This window comes from Eubalaena glacialis, chromosome 7, assembly GCF_028564815.1.
Source record: "Eubalaena glacialis isolate mEubGla1 chromosome 7, mEubGla1.1.hap2.+ XY, whole genome shotgun sequence".
NCBI classification, from domain to species: Eukaryota; Metazoa; Chordata; class Mammalia; order Artiodactyla; family Balaenidae; genus Eubalaena; species Eubalaena glacialis.
The window spans coordinates 76,246,497-76,267,464 of NC_083722.1; the positions used below are offsets into that span (position 1 = coordinate 76,246,497).

General features: G+C 49.3%; 1 protein-coding gene across 1 annotated transcript; it reads left to right on the top strand.

The window, feature by feature from the left end:
• The first annotated feature begins 5,095 nt into the window (after positions 1–5,095).
• On the top strand, positions 5,096–19,274 carry ALAS1 (5'-aminolevulinate synthase 1). Its single transcript, XM_061196923.1, has 11 exons — positions 5,096–5,261; positions 6,230–6,448; positions 9,621–9,848; positions 10,624–10,773; positions 11,171–11,393; positions 12,780–12,964; positions 13,804–13,983; positions 14,316–14,480; positions 16,583–16,851; positions 17,571–17,733; positions 18,960–19,274. Exons 2-11 carry the CDS (start codon positions 6,250–6,252, stop codon positions 19,118–19,120), a joined length of 1,923 nt encoding a protein of 640 aa, XP_061052906.1. The 5' UTR covers positions 5,096–5,261; positions 6,230–6,249; the 3' UTR covers positions 19,121–19,274.
• Positions 19,275–20,968: the final 1,694 nt, after the last annotated feature.

Here is a 20,968-nt window from a genome sequence, read left to right on the forward strand (position 1 = left end):
GGGGTGGAGCGCTAGATCAGAGGCAGAAGGCCAGCAGGTCAGCCATGTTCTCCACCTGCTGGCTGTGTGACCTTGGGCAAGTTACTTAACCATTTTGAACTTCTGTCCAACGTATGTGGCTAATCATTGCACAGACCTAGAGGGCTGCTTCGCCGGAACCAGGCCAAACATCTGCATAGAGCTGTTGCCAAACATCTGAATAGAGCTGTTACTTGTTGCCGTACTTGTTCATCATAGTATCATCCTCCCCGGCCTTCTTTTTGCCCCTGTCCACCGAGCACCACTTCGCTGAGCCTCGCTCACTCTCTCCTCCGTCCTCCCTTCATTTTTCCAGCTCCCACCTCTTCTGGTCAGAATGTGTGCTGGGTAGGCTTTTAAATGCCTCCAGGGCCAGAGAGAAGTGAAGGCCCTTGCCTTGGTTGATAATCACAGTGTTGATAACAGTGGGATTCTGGCAATGGTTGATTGGGACTCTGACCCCCGCCCTCCCCTCTGCCACATACCTCCTCCTTCTCCCTCTTGCCTCCAGCCTCCCTGGCCCCCTTAGTCCCTCCTCCACACCAGGCTCCTCTAGCCTCCCCTGAGGGCCCCTCAGCCTGGCTGCTCCATCAGAGGCGGTATCTCTTTGATACCAGGTCCCAGTTCCAAGGTGGGTCCCCCCTCCCCACCACTGTCCATCCCAGGCCCCTTGCCCACACTGGTCACAGCCTGTAATGGCCCCTTTCCTTGGGTGCCTCCCTAGCAGCCCAGGGCAGGGAGCGAGGCTCCTTCACACTGTGCATCCAGCACCAGCTGGAGGAGGCAGGCTTAGCCTGCTCCCTTCACCCCCCATCGCCACTCCATCACCTCAGGGGGCCTGCTCTGGCCTGACCTGCAGGCAGGGGCTGGGGGTGAGGACAAGCACTCGGGAACCCACTTCTGGGCCAGCCTGATTCTTCCCCTCGCCCCCCAACCCTCCTCCAGAGGCTGAGGGCAAAAGAGCCCAGTGTGTGGGCTAGAAAGCAGGACACCTGGATCCCTTTGCAGCACAAACCTCACTTGCAGTGTGGCCTTGAGCAAGTCCTCTCCCCTCTCTGGATCTTAGTCATCCTGGCTCTAAAATGGGTTAGGGCTACAGACACACACTCAGATGTCTGCAAGGCCAGACAGTTGTCACTGCTTGGACATCACATGTCCACAGGGTTGGGGACCCACTGAAGGGAATGCTGGTGGAGAAGTGGAGAGAGCACGTCCTGCCTGGGCCAGCCCAGGGGCTCCAGGTCCGCTGAGTCCTCAAGAGAAGCTGGAAATCTGAGTTTCATTTTAACAATCTCCTGATTGCAAAATCTTGACAACTAATTCACATATTTAAAAGCACTGTGTGGGGACTTCCCTGGTGGCACAATGGATAAGACTCCATGCTCCCAATGCAGGGGCCCCGGGTTCGATCCCTGGTCAGGGAACTAGATCCCACATGCATGCCGCAACTAAGAGTTCGCATGCCACAACTAAGGAGCCTGCCTGCCGCAACTAAGACCTGGTGCAACCAAATAATTAATTTAAAAAAAAAAGTACCGTGTGGGTCAAACAACATGTCTGGGCCACAGTCTGTGGGTGGTAGACTAGAAGGCTAGGTTCCAGGACCCTCTGGGGCTCTCTGGAAGGATAGTGTTTGCTTTGGGGGCATTTCCTGCTCTCATTTGGCAAGAGGGTGGGGTGCTGTTCCTTGTGTACCACCCCAGACCTGCTTCCTGGAGCATTTGATGGCTTTGCTCCACTCTGGCCTCTTTCCCGACTAGTCAATCGGAGCCCTCCCCTTGACCTGCAGATGGCTTCACAAACACAGGCCCAGGCCTGCCCCAGGTAGGCCAGAGCCTGAGAGGGTTCCAAAGGCAGGGCCAGCATAAGGCAGGTGTTGGGGGCCTCAGAACCCTCTTGCCCCGCCCAATCCCCAAATTCCTATCATAACTCCTGGGCCCTATCACTGTAAACCCTGGAGCTCATGTTTCCAACCCTCCAGGGCAGACCTGAGCTGTTTCTAGAAAATCTAGCCACTCTGCAAAGCTGGCCCCTCACCCACCACTATTCAGACAGGGACTGACACCCCAAGGAGCACTGCTGGGCCAAGGCCAAGGCCACACTGACCATCAGCAGCACAGGCTGGAGGTTTTGTCTGTCTCTAAAACTGTCTCATGTCCATTCGGGTCTCCTCGAGGTGAAGGCTGGCAAGATTTCTCAGCTGGCTGGCAGATGTGGAAAATGAGGCCCAGAGGAAAGCAGTAAGCTTGCTCAAGGTCCCTGGGCTGCATGATCCTTATAGAGGGGCACTGCTAAAAATAGTTCCTGGAACCCAGAGTGGAAAAGGATGAATCCTGGGGCTAGGGTCAACGTTTTTCTTTTGCCTTGGTCCCTGGGCAGATGCTGTGTGCAGCAGCCCCTGACGGTGAAGATGACGCAGACGGGGCAGAGGGTGGGGAGGAAGGAGAAAGTCAGGGAGGCCAGATCCCAGTATCATCCCCAGAACGGAGCCTGACCTTGCCTGAACTCTGGAGGCTTGGGCTCCCCTGCCCAGGGCCAGGGTGATGAGTTTATACTGCAGCTCTGAGGAGGGAGGCAAGACAGGATTGAGGGAAAGAAAAGAGAGGGAAGGAAAAATCACGGGGGAGGGAGAGGGGAGTAAGAATGCTAAACCCAGGAGAGGGACCACAACTTTGCCAGAATGGGGCCCACCCAGACTCATCACTGAGGCAGGAGGGGCACTCCCACTTCACAGATGCAAAATCTGAGGCTTAGGGCATGGGGTAATTTGCCCAAGATCCCAGAATCAGAAAGTAGCACAGTCAAGATTAGAATTCATGGCTTTAGCCTTTGCCCTTCAAGCAATGTCTCAAACTGGAAACCACTCAGGCAGCATTTCCCAAAATGTGGCCCCAGTATACCCTACCCCTGCATTACCAGGAGGGAGGCCTGGTTAAAATGCAGATTCCTAGGTCAGAATCAAAGGGGCATGGCCCAGGAATATGCATTTTGACCAGTGCCCTGCTGGTGGTTCTTTGAGACCTAACACTGGGAAGCTTTGTGGCTCTCTTTTGGCTTTTCTGGTCTGACTTCCTAGCCCTACATCCTAGCTGCACCCCTGCAGCCCAGCTATTCAAACTGAGTCACACTGCCCTCCAGGACAGAACTGGGCCTTTCCCATTCAATGCCTCGCCCACCAGTTTCCCAGTCCCATATAGACCCACCCTTCCAGCCAGTACCTCTCTTCTGGAAGCCTTCCTTGTGGTTGGGATTCCCCTCTCCTTCAGCTTGTGTTGAAGTAATATTGGGTTGGCCCAAAAGTTCATTTGGGTTTCCCATAACATCTTACGGAAAAACCCGAACGAAATGTTGGGCCAACCCAATAGCCTCCTCCTCCCTCTGGAACTATTTACAACATCCTATTTTACTTTCCATGTGGATCTGCTTTGTTTCCCAACCTTTCCCTCTATTAAACAGGAAACTCCCAGAGGACTAGAAACTTACTGGTTTAAACAATAAACCTCTGAAATCCATGACTTCACTTGACCCTCTGCCAACCACAAGTGGCAAGGCTGGGAGAGCTTTACAATGAGGAAATGGAGCCTTAGAGAGATTGTAGCCTACTTAAGACCAAATAAGATTGAGCCGGGGTTAGAACCCATGTCCAGCTCCGATGTCCAGTTCTTTCTGCTTCTGCTTTGCCTCTGATCACTCAAACAGCCCTGCGACGCGGGCAGAACAGGGATTATGATCCCATTGCTCAGATAAGGAAAAGTGAGGCCCAGAGATGGACAAAGCACTCAATACCATCTTTACCCTGTTTTGGCTGCACTTGGGTCTGACCTTTTCTCTTACCCTCTCTCCGGCTGTTGGGCACTGCCCAGGGCCCCTCAGCAGGACGGGTTAGAGCTGAACTTTGGATTCCCAGGCAAAGCCCTCATCCTGGACCCCTGGAATGGTCCCAGTGCCACTCCGGACCCAGGTGCCTCCTCTTCAGGTGGAGACTCGCCTCTCACCTGCCTTGCAGCTGGCTGGAGATTCAAAGAGAGGGAATTGGGAAATACCTGGACACACCTTGGTCACCATCACTCTAGACTTTGTCCCTCTTATTAATGCCCAGCTGAGGAGGAAGCAACCTGGGTGGCCCTTTCCTCAAGAGTGGAGGAGGGCAACTCTGAGCCTGGCACAGGCCCAGCCCAACCAAGCCCAAGTTAAGCTGGGAAGGGTGTGGAGCAAGGAGGCCAGGCTGGCGTTCCTGAGAGGGGTTTGCCAAGCTGTACTCCACAGGTGTGGTCTGGGGGAGACTCAAAGGAAGTGAGGGCAACTCTGAACTTTGGGAGAGAGTACTGAGTCACCCAGCTGGTGCCCGGCCAGGGTGGCCAGCAGGGACTCCGGACAGCACACAATGGAAAATAAAAATAATAATTAATATATGTCAAACCCCAACTATGTGTCAGGCCCCATGCCTCCACCCTCACCCCCCACCCAGTGTGTAGTGTGTGGGTTCCATCCAGCCCTGTTCCTTGTGCTCCTTCTCTGCATCAGGTTAAGTCCCTTTATCTCGGACCAGAAAGTGCCACGGCTGGGTCTCCGTCTGCTTCTCCTCGTCCTCCTCACTACGGATCCCTCCCTCCAGCTCCCTGGGCATCACCCCCAGGACCACTCCATCCTTGGTCAATCCAGCCCCACCTCCTCCGGGAAGCCCTCCGCCATGCAAAAAGTTCCGGGTGGGTCAGATCCTGCTTAAGACCCTGGTCCGGAACCCCTCGTTTCCCCTCCCTCCTCTATATCCAAGGCACCCGTTTTTGCAGCCCTATAACCCCCTGGTTGCCCTAGAGGCGCTTCCCCTCCGACTCTGCCCTTTCATGCTCCACAAAGGATTCTGAAGCATAGGGTAGTTAGGGGAAGCGGCAAGGTGGTGCAGCATGAAGTCATCCGTCCCCAGTCTTGTTCTGCGTCCTCCCAGCAGGCAGTCCCGGTAAGCCCAGGTCCCACCAGCACATACCGAACCTAAGGAGGAGGGCCTTTATGCCCCGCCCCGCCCTTCCAACTTCTGGAGCGCGCCGCGGCACGCCTGCGCGGAGGACGCCCCCGCCCATGGCGCATGCGCAGCTGTCTATCTGTGTATATTAGGACGACGGGGTTCGCGGCCTGAGGATTCTCGCGGATAAGGGCAACGGTTTGTTTCTACCCTTGTTTGGGTACGCGCCGCCGCCGCCGCCGCCGCCGCCGCCTCCTCCGCCTCCGCCGAGTCTCCCGCGCAGGTGAGGGCCCCGCGCTCTAGATGCGGCGGGGCCGGGGACAACCCCCGCGTGTCCTGCTTGCCTGCGCCCCGCTACTCCGGCCGTTGGGACCCCATCCCCCACCGCTCCAATCACCCGCCGCCTCGGGGTCAACTTTCATATGCCCGATCTTCTACCTGATCGGCCCCCTCCCGCCGTTCCCCGTTTAACTGACCGCTTTCGAATTCCCTTCTTAGACACCTCCCGTTATTCTCGAGCTCTCGACGCCCCGGGTAACCACAGACCTCCCCTGCCCAGGACCACCACTTTCCGCCAGACCCACTGCCCTCATTTTTTAGCCCTTGTCTCTTCCCAGTTAGCCCCAGCGGCGCTTCCCCTCGTATCCCTGGCCTTCTTTATGCCCCCTCCTTTCTCAGTTATGCCCAGTTCACGGAGCTGTAGGGGCGTAACCTCGGGGAAATCCTGGCCTCAGGAACCCAGGGCTGGACTGGATGCCTTCTTGGGGTCTGGGAGTGTAGGGACCAGGAGAAGATTAGGATCCCTAAGAGTCTTCTCTGCCTTGATGGATGACAGTGGCTTCTTCCCTGGCCTCACTTCTTCACCTGGGTGGGTGCCAAGGTGTGTTATCTGCACTTCTGCACTGTGTATCTTCCTCAAGGAGCCTCTGACCTCCCAAACCTGTTCCTGACTTGTCCCTCCTGTCCCACCCCCTTGGTTATTGATCATCAGTATTTACCGTATTTGGTAAAGTAGTTTTGCAGGTGCCTTTGTATGGAGCTGGGGAATGAAGGTGATCTGGGTAGAGTGTGGTCACCACTTCTTAGTTGAGTCCCTCATCAGTGCTGTCCTTAGACATTTTTGAGTGAGACTTGTTAGTATCCCACAGTACCCTTGCTATAAACTTCAGGTGACACCTGAACCCAGTGACCTTGGAGTGGTATTTGCATGATTATTAACAAGTGTTGGTGTCACTCCTCATCTTTGTACAGGATCAGTGCACCTCCGGGACATGGAGACTGTTGTTCGCCGCTGCCCATTCTTATCCCGAGTGCCTCAGGCCTTTCTGCAGAAGGCAGGCAAATCTCTATTGTTCTATGCCCAAAACTGCCCTAAGATGATGGAAGTTGGGGCCAAGCCAGCCCCTCGGGCCCTGTCCACTTCAGCAGTACTCTGCCAGCAGGTCAAAGAAACCCCTCCGGCCAACGAGAGTAAGTGTCCTTAGCAATGAAGTAGAGAGTGGTGATGTTTGCATTCATTACAAGACCCTGGAAGCGATTCTCATGCACAGTGCTGATGAGGGTCACGCTATCTGAGGCGGTTACTCGGTGCCAGGGTCAGTTCTCTGCATAGATTATCTCATGGAATTGTCATCCTAACCCCACAAAGTAGGCAGTTTTAGTTTTCACATCTTTAAAGGTGAAACAGTGGCCAGCATTGCACCTTGTGGATTGCATGTCAGTGTCTGTTGGAGTTTGTGAGTTGTCAGTGCCTCATTCATGTATATGTAAAGTTGGAATCTTTATGTAAAGTTGGAACGTAGAAGCTTGTAGCTTTTAAAGTTGTGATTTTTTTCTTCTTTTTTTTTTTCCTTGCCTTTGCTATGTTGCCTGACCTGTGCCTTTTGCCCTCAATTCCTTTCTGTGCTATGCCTTCCCAAATACCTGCTAGTTTCTTATGCAGTCACTTATCTTATACCTTATCTCTTTGTCTGGCTCCAGACCACATAGGCTATTCCAGGCTAAACCATCTTCAAAGTCAACTCTACCTGTGAGTTTTTCAGTTAGGTTAGGCTACACTGAGGTATCAAGCAACCCCCAAATCTCAGGGCTTAACACATAAAGATTTCTATCTTGTTCACGCAAGGTCCACTTTGGGTCATCAGGGCAATTCTGTCCTAAGCAGTGACCTGGGGTTCCACACTCTGGTGTCCTACAGCTTTAACTCTGAAATAGGTGGCTTTTGGGTCACTATTGCGTAAGGGGAAAGTGAGAGGGTCTCAAACCAGCTCATCTTTTTAAAACTTTTCATAACAGTAAATTTCAATTATGAACAACAATATCAATCCAGGGCCAATTTTGCTTCACTTGTGTCCCCATTCACCCCGTCTGCTCCCACTGGATTAACTTGAAACTGATTCCAGAAATTTCCTCTGTAAATATCAGTATGCACCTTTAAAAGATATGAGTTCTTTCTTTTTTTTTGCGGGCGGGGGCACACCACATGGCATGCGGGATCCTAGTTCCCTAACCAGGGATCGAACCAATGGAAGCGCGGATTCTTAACCACTGGACCGCCAGGGAAGTCCCTATGAGTTCTTTCTAAAAGCACCCTCATGATACCATTATCGCACCTAAAGAATGATGCAATTTCCTAATATCATCAAATACTCAGCCCCACCAGCTCTTGGATATTTTAGTCAGGAAGCAACACACAACATCCATTGGCCAGAACTAGTCACGTGGCTCCAACTAAATGCACGGATGCTGGGGTTTTTTCTCTCTTTTAAATTATTTTTTTTACTGTGGCAAAATGCATATAACATAAAACTTACCATCTCAACCATTTTTAAGTGTACAGTGGTATTAAGTACATTCATATTGTTCTGCAGCCATCACCACCATCCAGTGTCCAGAACTCTTTTCATTTTCCCAAACTGAAACTCTGTGCCAACTAAATACTAACTCCCCATCCTCCTCCCCCAGATCCTAGCAAACATTATTCTACTTTCTCTCTATGAATTTGACTACTCTAGAAACCTCACATAAGTGGAATCATACAAAATTTGTTAAAGTAGTGACTTTTTGACACATGTATCTTTTTTTTTTTTTTTTGGCACGGCTTGCGGGTTCTTAGTTCCCTGACCAGGGATTAAACCCAAGCCCCCTGCAGTGGAAGTGCTGAGTCCTAACTACTGGACCACCGGGGAATTCCCTTAACACATGTATCTTTATTTTGTATATGAATTTTTAAATTTTGCTTTTAATAAAGAGATCAGAGATTTAGTTTTGGTCTGTCTTTGCCAGGAAAGAATGAAGCTTTTCAGATACCACTTAATTCTAGGGAATAATTTACCTTACAGGCTCTGTTAGGTGTGTTCTCTGGATGTGGACTTGTAAGAAAAGAATGTTTTTTTCTTTTACTAGAAAGGATTTAATCCTTTCTAGGATTTCTTTTCCTCTTTACCATTGTTTAGGAGTTAGTTATGGTTTTTACCATTCTGTCCCTAGTAGTAGATTCCTCTTCTATTCCTGGTTGAGTAAAATGTGACTTGTCCACTTGATAGACTGCCATGCATCCATCACAAATGATATTCACAAACTATTTACTAGCTTATATAGATCTTTATAATGAAAAGGGCAGAATAAACAAGCATATACAGCAGAAGTACAACTTTTTCTAAACCTACACATAAGGGGTAAAGAAAGATAATATGCCAAGTTGTCTGCAATGGTTATGTTTTGAATAATAGAACTCTATTTTTCTAGACTTCCTACAATGGATATGTATTTACTGACTTTTATAGTGAGTGAAGTGAACTTGAAAGCAGTTTTTTTTTTTAATTTTATTTTTTCACCACACGGCATGCAGGATCTTAGTTCCCACACCAGGTATTGAACCTGTGCCCCCTGCAGTGGAAGGGTGGAGTTCTAACAACTGAACTGCTGGGGAATTCCCCAAAGCAATTTTTTTGCTTTCCTTTATAGATTTTAATACAAACTGTATTGAGACACTGCCCAAGTTGTAGGAGAGCCTAGCCTATGACTCACAGGAGGATTCCAGAATGATGAAGAAAGACTTCTCTGGAAGGAAGATGAATGCATTTGCTCAAGGGGAGAGGGAAGTCTAGAAGCTTAATTACCAGCCAACTGCATTAAGTCATGAACTTCTTTGAGGCATTTAGAGAAAACTGGTAGTTTATCTGTTAAGCAACGGCAAGCTTTTTTTGTCAAGAATCTGTTTAGAAAATATTAGCAGAGAAAAAAACCGTATGACCACTTCCAGTTACCTTCAAGAGTGTGTCCTCACAGGAAATATGCTGAGTGTACTTGGAGTAGATTTACTGGAAATAATTCAACTCAAGAATGCTGGGCTGTCTAGAACTAGAAAATACTACTTTGGGGATTTATCAGTGAGAAATACTGTGGGTTTGAGAGGTAGGTGAACTGTGCCGGTTAACTCTTCACAGGAACGTTGTATCCAGTGAGGCAGATGAGAAAACAGTTGATTTAGCAGAACCTAATAAGAATAAACTTGTCTTTGGATCATGGGATAGAGTAAGTATAAGGTTTGTCTTTGAGGCAACAAGAGAAAGAAACAAGTGGGCTTCTGTGTACCGTGCAACCAGATCTGATGCTTCAGTTTTAACATTTCCCCCCTCAGAGGACAAAACCGCCAAAGCCAAGGTGCAGCAGGCTCCTGATGGATCCCAGCAGACTCCAGATGGCACGCAGCTTCCGTCTGGACACGCCTCCCTTGCCGCGAGCCAGGGCACTGCGAGCAAATGCCCTTTCCTGGCAGCCCAGATGAGCCAGGGCAGCAGCAGCGTCTTCTGCAAAGCCAGCCTAGAGCTTCAGGAGGATGTGCAGGAAATGCATGCCGTGAGGGAAGGTAAACAGATGACATGAGCCATCAGAAGAGCAAAGAGATTCTTTGGCTCTTTCAGACCCTCAGATTTATGTGTGAACTATTATTAGGGTAGTATTTGTGTCAGCACCTTCCTGTTTTAGGGCCGAGGAGAAAGGTCATCAAGATAGAGGACTATATGGCGAAATGTGGGAGTTTTTTTTCTGTGTGTGTGTGTAGGATGTAACCAGCTTTTACAGTAATTCTTTAATTTCTGAAAATACCCCTCAGGCATAAACTGTTACCAGTTGCCCTTTGTTTCTTTCCCACCATTTGGTTGGATAAAAGGTAAAAAACAGTGTTACTGCAGTGAGTGCTAGTTTTAGGACTCCCAAGCTGTGTGTCTTAGTGGTGGTCATTGAGTGGCAACCTTAATTCCACCTGTGGCTGTATCCATGGAACACATAAGGTCCCCAGAAATTCTCTCCAGCAGAAATGATACAAGTGGCTGAAATTGTTTTCTGTGAAGAAAATTGTCTCAATTAGAGTAGGGGGGTTGCAATGGGGAAGGCAAACCAGCCAGAAAAAAAAAGCTTTGGACTTTAATGTTCCTCAAAGCTGGCTGGTAGCTCTGAAAACAAAACCAAACAGTAACTAAAGAAGAAGAGAAGCTTCATACACTCAGTTACATCTCACTTTCGTTATGATGGGCTATTTTTGTGAACTAGGCAGTAAGCCATTTTTGACAGTATGTCTGGAAGGTATTGTAGACTCAGAATAGAACATTGGTCCCCTTTGCCTCTTGTTACTTTTGTTACAGAGGTTGCCCAAACCTCAGTGAATCCCAGTGTGATTAGTGTGAAGACCGATGGAGGGGAGCTGAGTGGTTTGCTAAAGAACTTTCAGGATATCATGCGAAAGCAACGACCAGAAGGAGTGTCCCACCTTCTTCAAGATAACTTGCCAAAATGTGAGTCTCCTCGTTATTTACCTGATGCAGGAGAGTTTATAACTTAAACATACATCAGATTAAACATAATTGCATGGTGAGTTGTGGATTAAAAGCCATGTCTCTTGCTTGATGCAAGTAGATGCTCTTGGCTATAGTGAATGCCAATCCTATTGATAGCCTGCCTCGTCTCTCTTAACACCTACTGTCTGCTCACGGGGTCAGACAGTGTCATTTGAGACATACACAGACTCAAGATAAGGATGTCAAGGAACTTGCCCAGATGAGTACTTCGTTAGTTTGTCCAGAATCTCCTTGCTCCCGAATGGCCAAGCTGGGATTGGAACCTAGGTCTTACACCAAAGCCTAGATGTGCTTTTTAACCGTCAAACTGTACCATCTTTTGTTCGGTTTTTAGCTGTTTCCACTTTTCAGTATGATCATTTCTTTGAGAAGAAAATTGATGAGAAAAAAAATGACCATACCTATCGAGTTTTCAAAACTGTGAACCGGAGGGCGCAGTTCTTCCCCATGGCAGATGACTACTCAGACTGTCTCATCACCAAAAAGCAGGTGTCCGTCTGGTGTAGCAATGACTACCTAGGAATGAGTTGCCACCCACGGGTGTGTGGAGCCGTCATGTAAGTAGCCTTCAGTTTTCAGATATCACTGGCATGACTTAGCAAGACATTGATGATTTATAGGAATTGGATCTTTTATGGGGGGGATATTCAGCAGCTGAAAGTGTGCCATAGCAAAATGCTCTTCTTAGCCTTTGAAAATATGTACAGGTTACTTTTAGAGAAACTCTAATGTGTAAGTAGTTGGTGGAGCCCCTTTGTGAGAGTTTAAGTTTCTGGGCTCATTGACTACACATGTCCACTCACTTACTACTCCTCCACAGGCAAGTCTTGCACAGAGGCTTCCTGGCTTGTGGCTGTGGGTGGAGAAATACAAATCGAGCAGCACTGGATGGTAGAGGGACTGCCCTGGTGGTACAGTGGTTAGGACTCCACGCTCCCAGTGCAGGGGGCCCGGGTTCAGTCCTTGGTCAGGGAACTGGATCCCACATGCATGCCGCAACTAAGAGTTCACACGCGACAACTAAGGAGCCTGCCTGCTGCAACTAAGACCCAGTGCAACCAAATAAATAAATATTTTAAAAAAAGGGCTTCCCTGGTGGCACAGTGGTTAAGAATCCACCTGCTAATGCAGGGGACATGGGTTCGAGGCCTGGTCCGGGAAGATCCCACATACCGCGGAGCAACTAAGCCCATGCACCACAACTACTGAGCCTGCGCTCTAGAGCCCGTGTGCCACAACTACTGAAGCCCGCGCGCCTAGAGCCCATGCTCCACAATAAGAGAAGCCACTGCAATGAGAAGCCCGCACACTGCAACAAAGAGTAGTCCCCGCTCCACGCAACTAAAGAAAGCCCGCGTGCAGCAACAAAGACCCAAAATAAATAAATAAATTTATTAAAAAAATAAAATATTAAAAATAAAAATAAAAGTGCTGGTAGAGCCTGTCATTCATGTCCTTCAGGAGGTTTGCCATGGCTAGGAACACTTGAGAGAGTTGCTGGTCAAACTCTCCAAGGAGGCTTGCTAGAGAGAGCCCAGTCTGAGGTTTAGTAATAGAGATAGCCTAACATTATGGGACTGGTTCACAAAGGGTTTAGGTAACCACCATTCAAGATGTCCCTCTAGAGCCTGAGGTCGTGTTATTGGAGAAAAAGATGTTTGTCAGAGAAAAGAAATCTCAGTAAGTTAACTAAAACTCAACTAAGATTGTTGACAGTTGCTCTTGATGCTCCCTAGAGGCATCATCACCCTGGTGTGGAGACCTTCTCCCGCCCAGTCTAGAGATGAAGTGGGTTGAAACTTCTGTGAACTTCTGGTTCACAGGGAGAGAGGTGCTACAGCAACGTCAGTTTCAGTCTCCTGGATCCTGGAGGGAGGAATGTTCACATCGTATTCGGAACCATGAGATTTATTTTCTGTCTGCTCTTTTTTTTTTTTTTAAAGGGACACTTTGAAACAGCATGGTACTGGAGCAGGGGGTACTAGAAATATTTCTGGAACTAGTAAATTCCACGTGGACCTGGAGCAGGAGCTGGCTGACCTCCACGGGAAAGATGCAGCACTCTTGTTTTCCTCGTGCTTTGTGGCCAACGACTCGACCCTCTTCACTCTGGCTAAGATGATGCCAGGTGGGAAGCCTGTCATGGGTGCCTTAGAGTTTTCTGGCTTTCTTAGTAGTAACAGGAATATTGACAACAAAGAAAGCTTACCAGAACCACTCAAGAGTTATGATAGTAACTGGGAGCATTTGTTCTTGAATTGAGCATAAAGTGTTAACTGTACATTATAAATGCCAGTAGAACATGATAACAATGAAAAATCAGATTTGCAGGGCTTGTCTTTAAGCTAATTGCTTCCAGTGTGCTTTGTACTCTAAGAAAATCCTTTGGAGAATTCTCTTAATCATGTGTAGTTATCTTTCTTTTTTTTTTTTTTTTTAAATTAATTAATTTATTTATTTTTGGCTGCATTGGGTCTTCGTTGCTGCGCGCGGGCTTCTCATTGTGGTGGCTTCTCTTATGGTGGAGCATGGGCTCTAGGCGTGCGGGCTTCAGTAGTCGTGGCACGCAGGCTTCAGTAGTCGTGGCACGCGGGCTCTAGAGCACAGGCTCAGTAGTTGTGGCACACGGGCTTAGTTGCTCTGCAGCGTGTAGGACCTTCCCGAACCAGGGATCGAACCCGTGCCCCTGCATTGGCAAGCCCTGTAGTTATCTTTCGATTGAGTTTGGAGTGAGGCAGCCAGATTTAAAAGCAGATTAGTTGCATGCCACTGGGTTATTTTACACCTATGGGCCTTCTCAGAGGAGAAGCACTAGTTAGTTATTTTTCCAGGAAGAAACTGGCACGCAGGGTCTTTTTCCTACTGGGCAAAGCAGCATTTTCAGGTCAAAGTCTGTTGTCCTTGACTGTCGAGGAAATAATTTGTCTTTGGTGCAGATGGCAATAAATAGCATTTTTGTCTTGTTAGGCTGTGAGATTTACTCTGATTCTGGGAACCATGCCTCCATGATCCAAGGGATTTGGAACAGCCGAGTGCCAAAGTACATCTACCGCCACAATGATGTCAGCCACCTCCGAGAACTGCTGCAGAGGTCTGACCCTGCCGTCCCCAAGATTGTCGCATTTGAAACTGTCCACTCAATGGACGGTAAGTCTAGGTAGAGGCCAATCTGAAATCTTAAATGAAAACAAGGCCTGAACTTCTTAAAAGTGTGATATTGATTTCATTTTTGTAGTTTCTTTTCCCTTTGGCAGGATTTTGTAGTTGCGGGACACTGTATAGATTGGGATGAATGTAGATATTCTACTCTGGCTTTTACTAGGCTCCAAACCCCAAGGTAATCCAGAAACTGGGGGAAGTTAATTGGTTTCCCCAATATTAAAAATATCTTAGAACGTACATTGTTGTGTTCTAACTCTTACCAAAACAGAAATTCGTGAAACAGCAAGCACTTCAACGCGGTCTGTGGTCTCTCCTAGGGGCAGTGTGCCCACTGGAAGAGCTGTGTGACGTGGCCCACGAGTTTGGAGCAATCACCTTTGTGGATGAGGTCCATGCGGTTGGGCTGTACGGGGCTCAAGGAGGAGGGATTGGCGATCGGGATGGAGTTATGCCAAAAATGGACATCATTTCTGGAACACTTGGTATGTACACTCTGCACAGTCTGTAATCTGCACTAAAATTACATTCTCCTAACAAGGCCAAGGACTACTGGTCTAACAGGTCAGGTGAGGAGATGGTCTGATAGCATCTAAAGCCTGGGTCACTTTTTTGAGTGAGTTTTTCTTTCCTCAGTGAGTGGTGGCACAGCTTATCAGAATCCCTTGAGTCATGGCATGGCCCCCAGAATCAAAGTAAATCTCACAGCCTAACATGGTAGAAGTACCATTTGTTGCCATCTGAGCTCATTCCAAACATAGTTGTGGTTTTAGGTATACGCCGTGGCAACAGCCTTTACTCTCTGTGCGTCAGATTGTTCCCTTATATTAAAAAAAAATAAAAAAGAAGAAGAATTTTAGTGCTTTTCTCCTAGAGCTGCAGGTCAGGCATTGTGTTGTGTAGCGCTGAGCTCTGTGCCTACTGGGTGGGAACATTTCAGTTCACCTGGCTACTTTGTATTTCCTCTGCTCCTCCCAATAGAGAGGCCGTGTCTCTCGGAGCAACTCCAGACTCTTCCAGACTCCATAGCCATGCTGCCTGCTGGGTGTAAATCTTGCATGCTTAATAACTCACTAGCTGTGTGACCTTGGGTTTGTGGTTAACTTCTCTGTGCCTCAGTTTCCTCATCAATATGATGGAGGTAACAAAAGAACCCACCTCAGCTTGGAGAAGATAAATGAACTGTATACAAACAATTACTATAGACATTCTCTTTGTCTATGAGGTGAAAATGTAAACTGTACAAATTTTTTTTTTTTTTTTTTTTTGGCTGCATTGGGTCTTTGTTGCTGCACACAGGCTTTCTCTAGTTGTGGCGAGCAGGGGCTACTCTTCATTGCAGTGGGCATGCTTCGCTTTGCGGTGGCTTCTCTTGTTGCAGAGCACGGGCTCTAGGCACACAGGCTTCAGTAGTTGTGGCACGAGGGCTCAGTAGTTGTGGCACACGGGCTCAGTAGTTGTGGCGCACGGGCTTAGTTGCTCCGCAGCATGTGGGATCTTCCCAGACCAGGGCTCGAACCCATGTCCCCTGCATTGGCAGGCGGATTCTTAACCACTGCACCACCAGGCAAGTCCAACTGTACAAATCTGAGGATTTCAAAAGTTAGTAAGGCAGTTGGAGACCATGTAGTGGTTAGCTAAAGTGCCACTTTACAGTCTGCAGTTGGTAAAGGAAGGGCAGGCAAAAAAGAGCGTCCTTCAGCACCGTGAAAGGGGCGTGAGAACGTCGTGCAGACCAGTAGAGCCTGGGGCCTCGCAGGGCAGAGCCTTGCCAAGAGGAAAGCTCTTGTTCATGTGTCCTAATTCCAGCAGCCCTTTTCTTGTAAAGAGCTCTTATGACGTGGGCTCTTTGAAGGTATGGTCACTGTGAGATGAAAAGGGCTGGAGAGAGAAATTTTCCACTGTCAGAGATTATACCAACCCAGCAGTGTGTGGGGCTCAAGCAAGACTGTTAATTACAGAACATAATGTTAAGATCGAGGAGGACTCTTCTGGAGTCATTAATCCTGAAACCCGAGATACCGATTATACAAGGGGACTTAACAAGAATTGAAAAATGAGGCCGGCCCTAAATCAACCCTAACAGGGTCTGAGTTTTCATATTTATCCAGCAAACACTCCTTGTCAGAATTTGGGGTTACTTAAGTAGAAATTAATACCAGCCCTGCCAAAACAGTTAATGTCTTAGCTGGGTGACATTCCGGCCTCAAGGGTGATTCTCACAGTGAGCCCCCCGCTCAGACCCTGTCCTGGAGCAGGCGCAGTGCAGAGCGAGGGGGGATGCAGCCAGCCTGGGTGGGAAGGGAGGTGGCACGTGGGGTTCAGGCACACTGTGATCAGTCGCCGTTGCCAGGGCTGGTCTGGAGACCTGCGCTTTGATCCTGCTCAGACACCAGCTTGGCCTTGTGACTTCGGTCAAGACCCTTTCATAACGTTCTCAGCCTTTTCCCGTTCGGAAATGGGCTTGATTTGAGTCTTAGGGCACATAAAGATGAGGAAGAGAAGAGTGAGTGCTCTGAGGCTCTGCAGCGCCTGGCTGTGCACACTTAGGGCAGTTGCTGTAATAAATGAGCCTGTCTCCTCCCAGGCAAAGCCTTTGGCTGTGTTGGAGGGTACATCGCCAGCACGAGTTCCCTGATCGACACCATCCGGTCCTATGCGGCGGGCTTCATCTTCACCACCTCCCTGCCGCCCATGCTGCTGGCTGGAGCGCTGGAGTCTGTGCGGATCCTGAAGAGCACCGAGGGCCGGGTGCTTCGCCGCCAGCACCAGCGCAACGTCAAGCTCATGAGGCAGATGCTGATGGACGCCAGCCTCCCAGTCATCCACTGCCCCAGTCACATCATCCCCGTCCGGGTAATGAGCGGCCTGTGATTGGACTCGCTGGGGGCCGGGCCTCTGCACTTGACGGGAGATGTTCTGGTTCACACCTTCCTGAAGTTGGGCTGCGGCAGGGTGACTGCCAGGGCGAGGGACTGTAGCCAGTGGCCCTCTGCCGTGTTTCCGCCTTTGGTTGACTTCACAGTGAGAATGAAGCCTTTGAACCCAGCAGGCTGGAGCAGAGGTTCCTTCTCCAGAGCACTAGCTTTGACAGGGTAAACACAGAGCTTGTACCTGGAAAGCTCCGGAAGTCTGAGCTTGGCTAGCTTTGAAGTATGGCTTTCTATTCATTTAATTTTGAAATGGGTCTTGCTCTGCCCGCTACAAAGGGTAGCCCTGTTGGTGTCACAGTTGAATTCATCTAAGTAGTGGAGCTGGTATAAAAGCTGCCTTATCCCCAGGATGCACACGTCCAACTACCGTCATACTGGGGTCACAGAAGCTCCCGTTTCCCCCATTCGGAGTCTGGGTGGGAGATCAGTGTGAAATTTACTTCTAATATGGTTTCAGTTCTCTGGTCTGTAGTGAACAAAACTGGACCCTTTAAATCGCAGGTGTCTGGGCAGCGCTTTACCTCTGTGCCAGGCTTGCATACGCGGCTCCAGCCTGAGCCACATGGGCACGCCTGTCACTAGTCTCTGCTAAGAGGTAGTCCATCCGGTTCTGGCCTTACCTTCTGTTATCATCAAACTTAGGTTGCAGATGCTGCTAAAAACACGGAGGTCTGTAATGAGCTAATGAGCAGACATAACATCTACGTCCAAGCGATCAATTACCCCACAGTGCCCCGGGGGGAGGAGCTGCTGCGCATCGCCCCCACGCCCCACCACACGCCACAGATGATGAACTACTTCGTGGGTGAGTAGCCGGGGAGCCGCCAGCACCTCATGGGAGAGTGGCATGAAGCTGTCTTTTCAGTGTCTATAACTGAAGCCATTCAGAGTCATTCAGATTTGTCTCTTCTTTTTCCAAGTAATTCAGAATGTTCTCAGATGGTATAAAACTGTTAAAAGACACTTAGTCGTTTGCGTTCACTTCAGGAGGGTGCAGTCATTTGGGAAGCGCTGAGGGAGCCTGCTAATCCACTCACTGTTCCCATGCCCCTGTCTGTGCAACTCAAGGATGCCCGGTCACGGCTGTCGCAGGAGAGATGCCTCTGAAGGCCTAAGTCTGCCCGGGCCTCCAGAGCTCGGCTCTGCACTTCTCTCTGTTCTCTGAACCAACTCCACACAAACCCCTTTTGATGAGAGTCATTGTTCAGCATTTTATATTCTCATAGTTCTGTAGAAGCCAGTCCTTCACCCCCCGCGTCCACCTAAAGGCAGAGACCGAACGGGCTGTTCCTGGTTGCCTCTGCCTCAGAGGTGCGTTCTCCTCCTGAGCCGCCACCCCCGTCCGAGGTGTTTCCCCTGCCTGGAGCCTTTAGGGCTGCTCTGCTAGGAGTGCTCAGCCCGACACAGTGGAGCCATGTGGGAGCAACTTCTTTCCTGAAGGCATGTAAAGGAAAGCCAGAGTTGGGTTTTGTTTCTCTTTTTTTTTTTTTATAACAGCCTATTAAGATGGAATTCACATACCACAAATTCCACCCTTTCAAAGTATGAAATTCAGTGGTTTTTAGGTAATGTGGTGCAACTGTCACCACTCTCTGATTCCAGAACATTTTCGTCACCTCAAAGAGAAACCGCACACCCCTTAGCAGCCACTCCCCATCCCCAGCCCCCGTCAGCCATCAGCCCTGATCCACTTTCTGCCTATACATTACATTTTATGTAAGTGGAATCGTACAATATATGGCCCTTTATGCCTGGCTTCTTTCACAGCACAGTGTTTTCAAGGTTCAGCCATGTTGTAGCATGAATCAGCACTTCATTTCTTTTTATTACCAAATAATCTTCCTTGGTACAGATATACCACATTTTGTTTATCCATCAATTGACGGATGTTTGGGTTATTTCCACTTTTTGACTATTATGAAAATAATGCTGCTGTGAACATTTGTGTGCAAGTTTTTGTTGGGGGTGTGTGTTTCCATTTGTCTTGGGTATGTACTGCCTTTAATTTTTAGAAACTGTTCCTCCTCACAGAGAATCTGCTGGCCACGTGGAAGCGAGTTGGGCTGGAACTCAAGCCACATTCCTCAGCCGAGTGCAACTTCTGCAGAAGGCCGCTGCATTTTGAAGTGATGAGCGAAAGAGAGAAATCCTACTTCTTTGGTATGAGCAAGTTGGTGTCTGCTCAGGCCTGAGTGTGTCGCGCCCTCAATTACTCCACCTAACCCCAGGCCACATTGTATCCAGGTAGTCAGTTCTCCGGAGTTGTCTTTGTATGTGAATTAAATTATATTAAATTTTAATCTGTAGTAAACGTGTAGTCCTGCAAATAAATTCTTGTCTAAATCATGGGTCCTCTTTTCATTGGCTCCTGAATCAAAAAATCATTCATCCCTTTAAACTTGGTCTGTATTGTTGAGATGTATGAAGTATATAAAAACATCCTGGTCCTCCGGTAGTGGCTCCAGACCCTGCTGGGATGGCAGGACCTCCCAGTCCGCAGGAAGCCAGCATGTCTTTAATGCGAGCCAGGTGGCGGCCCAGCCGCGCCCCAGCCTGAGCAGTTCTGAGAGCAGTCACCACAGGGCACCACATGGTGGCTGTTTCACTCTGAGCCTCTCCCCACACCTTACGCGCAGTCCGCGCTGCAGCGGCTTCTCCCTTCCCGCTTTCCCTTCCCAGCCACTTCCTCCCACTCACACTTCCCTGTGAAAGTTGGGCAGTCGGGCTTGTCTGTCACCAGCAGGTCCTCCAGCACCAGCTGCACCTGTGATCGCGCCCCTGCCCTGAAAGTGGAGGCGTTTGTGCTCCTTCCCCTGGACTCCTGCCCCTCGTGTTCTGGGTCCCCTCGCTTCTCATGCATTCCTGCAACCATCTCTTGCCTTCTCCCCATTGGCCTGCAGCAGGCTCTCACCCATCCTAAAAATAAAACAGGCTCTCAGTCTTGACCCCCATCTAGCTGCTGCCACTGTTCTGCCCCTTTTCTGTTTAGCCCTCCCCACTTGGTCCTTCAGCCTGTTCCTTGTGGAGGCCGCTCTTTCCTTGCCACGTCTTGCTTTTTGCCAAATCCAGTGGCCTCCTGTTTTCCTTTCATTGGATCTCCCAGTGGTATTTGAGGTGGTTGTCCTTGGCCTTTTTACAGCTTTCTCTAAGCTTCCGTGCCACTGACCTCTCCTGATTTGCCTCCTCCTTCCTGAACTGGTCCTTCTCTGAACATTGAGCGCCCACTGGGTTCATCTCTAACTGCATGTAACCCCTCCCCTCCCTGCACAGGATCTCCCCCAGCCCCGGGTTTCCAGTTCCAGCTGTACGTCACTGAGGGCCAGCAAACAAGCACCTGAACCACGCAGCTCCTGAGGGCGCCCTGGGTCTGCCCACTCCTCCCCTTCCTGCCCTTCTCCTCAGCGTCCCACATCTACCCAGTTACTCCCGCCTCTCATGTGGAAAACAACTCTGTCTTGCCCACGCGTGACACTGTTAGTGAGTCGTGTACGTTTTACCTCGAAGATACACCTCAGGCCAGGCCACTTCCTGTCACCTCCCACTGCTACCATCCTGCTCATGCCACCATCATCCTGGCACCCGCCCCAGCCTCTACCCCACACAGCAGCCTGAGAGAGCTTTTTAAAAAAACGGGGTTCCGTGGTGGTCCAGTGGTTAGGACTCGGCGCTTACACTGACGGAGCCCGGGTTTGATCCCTGTTTGGGGAACTAGGATCCCGTGCAGTGCAGCCTAAAAAACAAATATATATATCACATCCTGTCCCTCCCCTGTAGAAAATTTTTCTGGGTCTTCGAATCGCACTCATTAAATTCTAGATTGTCACACAGACTGATGACATTCTCTGGGATCAGGATCCCATCCAGCTTTGCAACCTCATCTCCCATCCCACCCCAATCTGTTCGCTCTGCCTCACGTGTGGAAACATACTCCTGGGCCTCAAACACCCACGGACGTTCTCACCAGCTTCCAGACCTTGGTGTTGTTAGCCGTTGTTTCTCTCCTGGATTTTGCTTCCCTGGATCGTGGTATGGATGCCTCT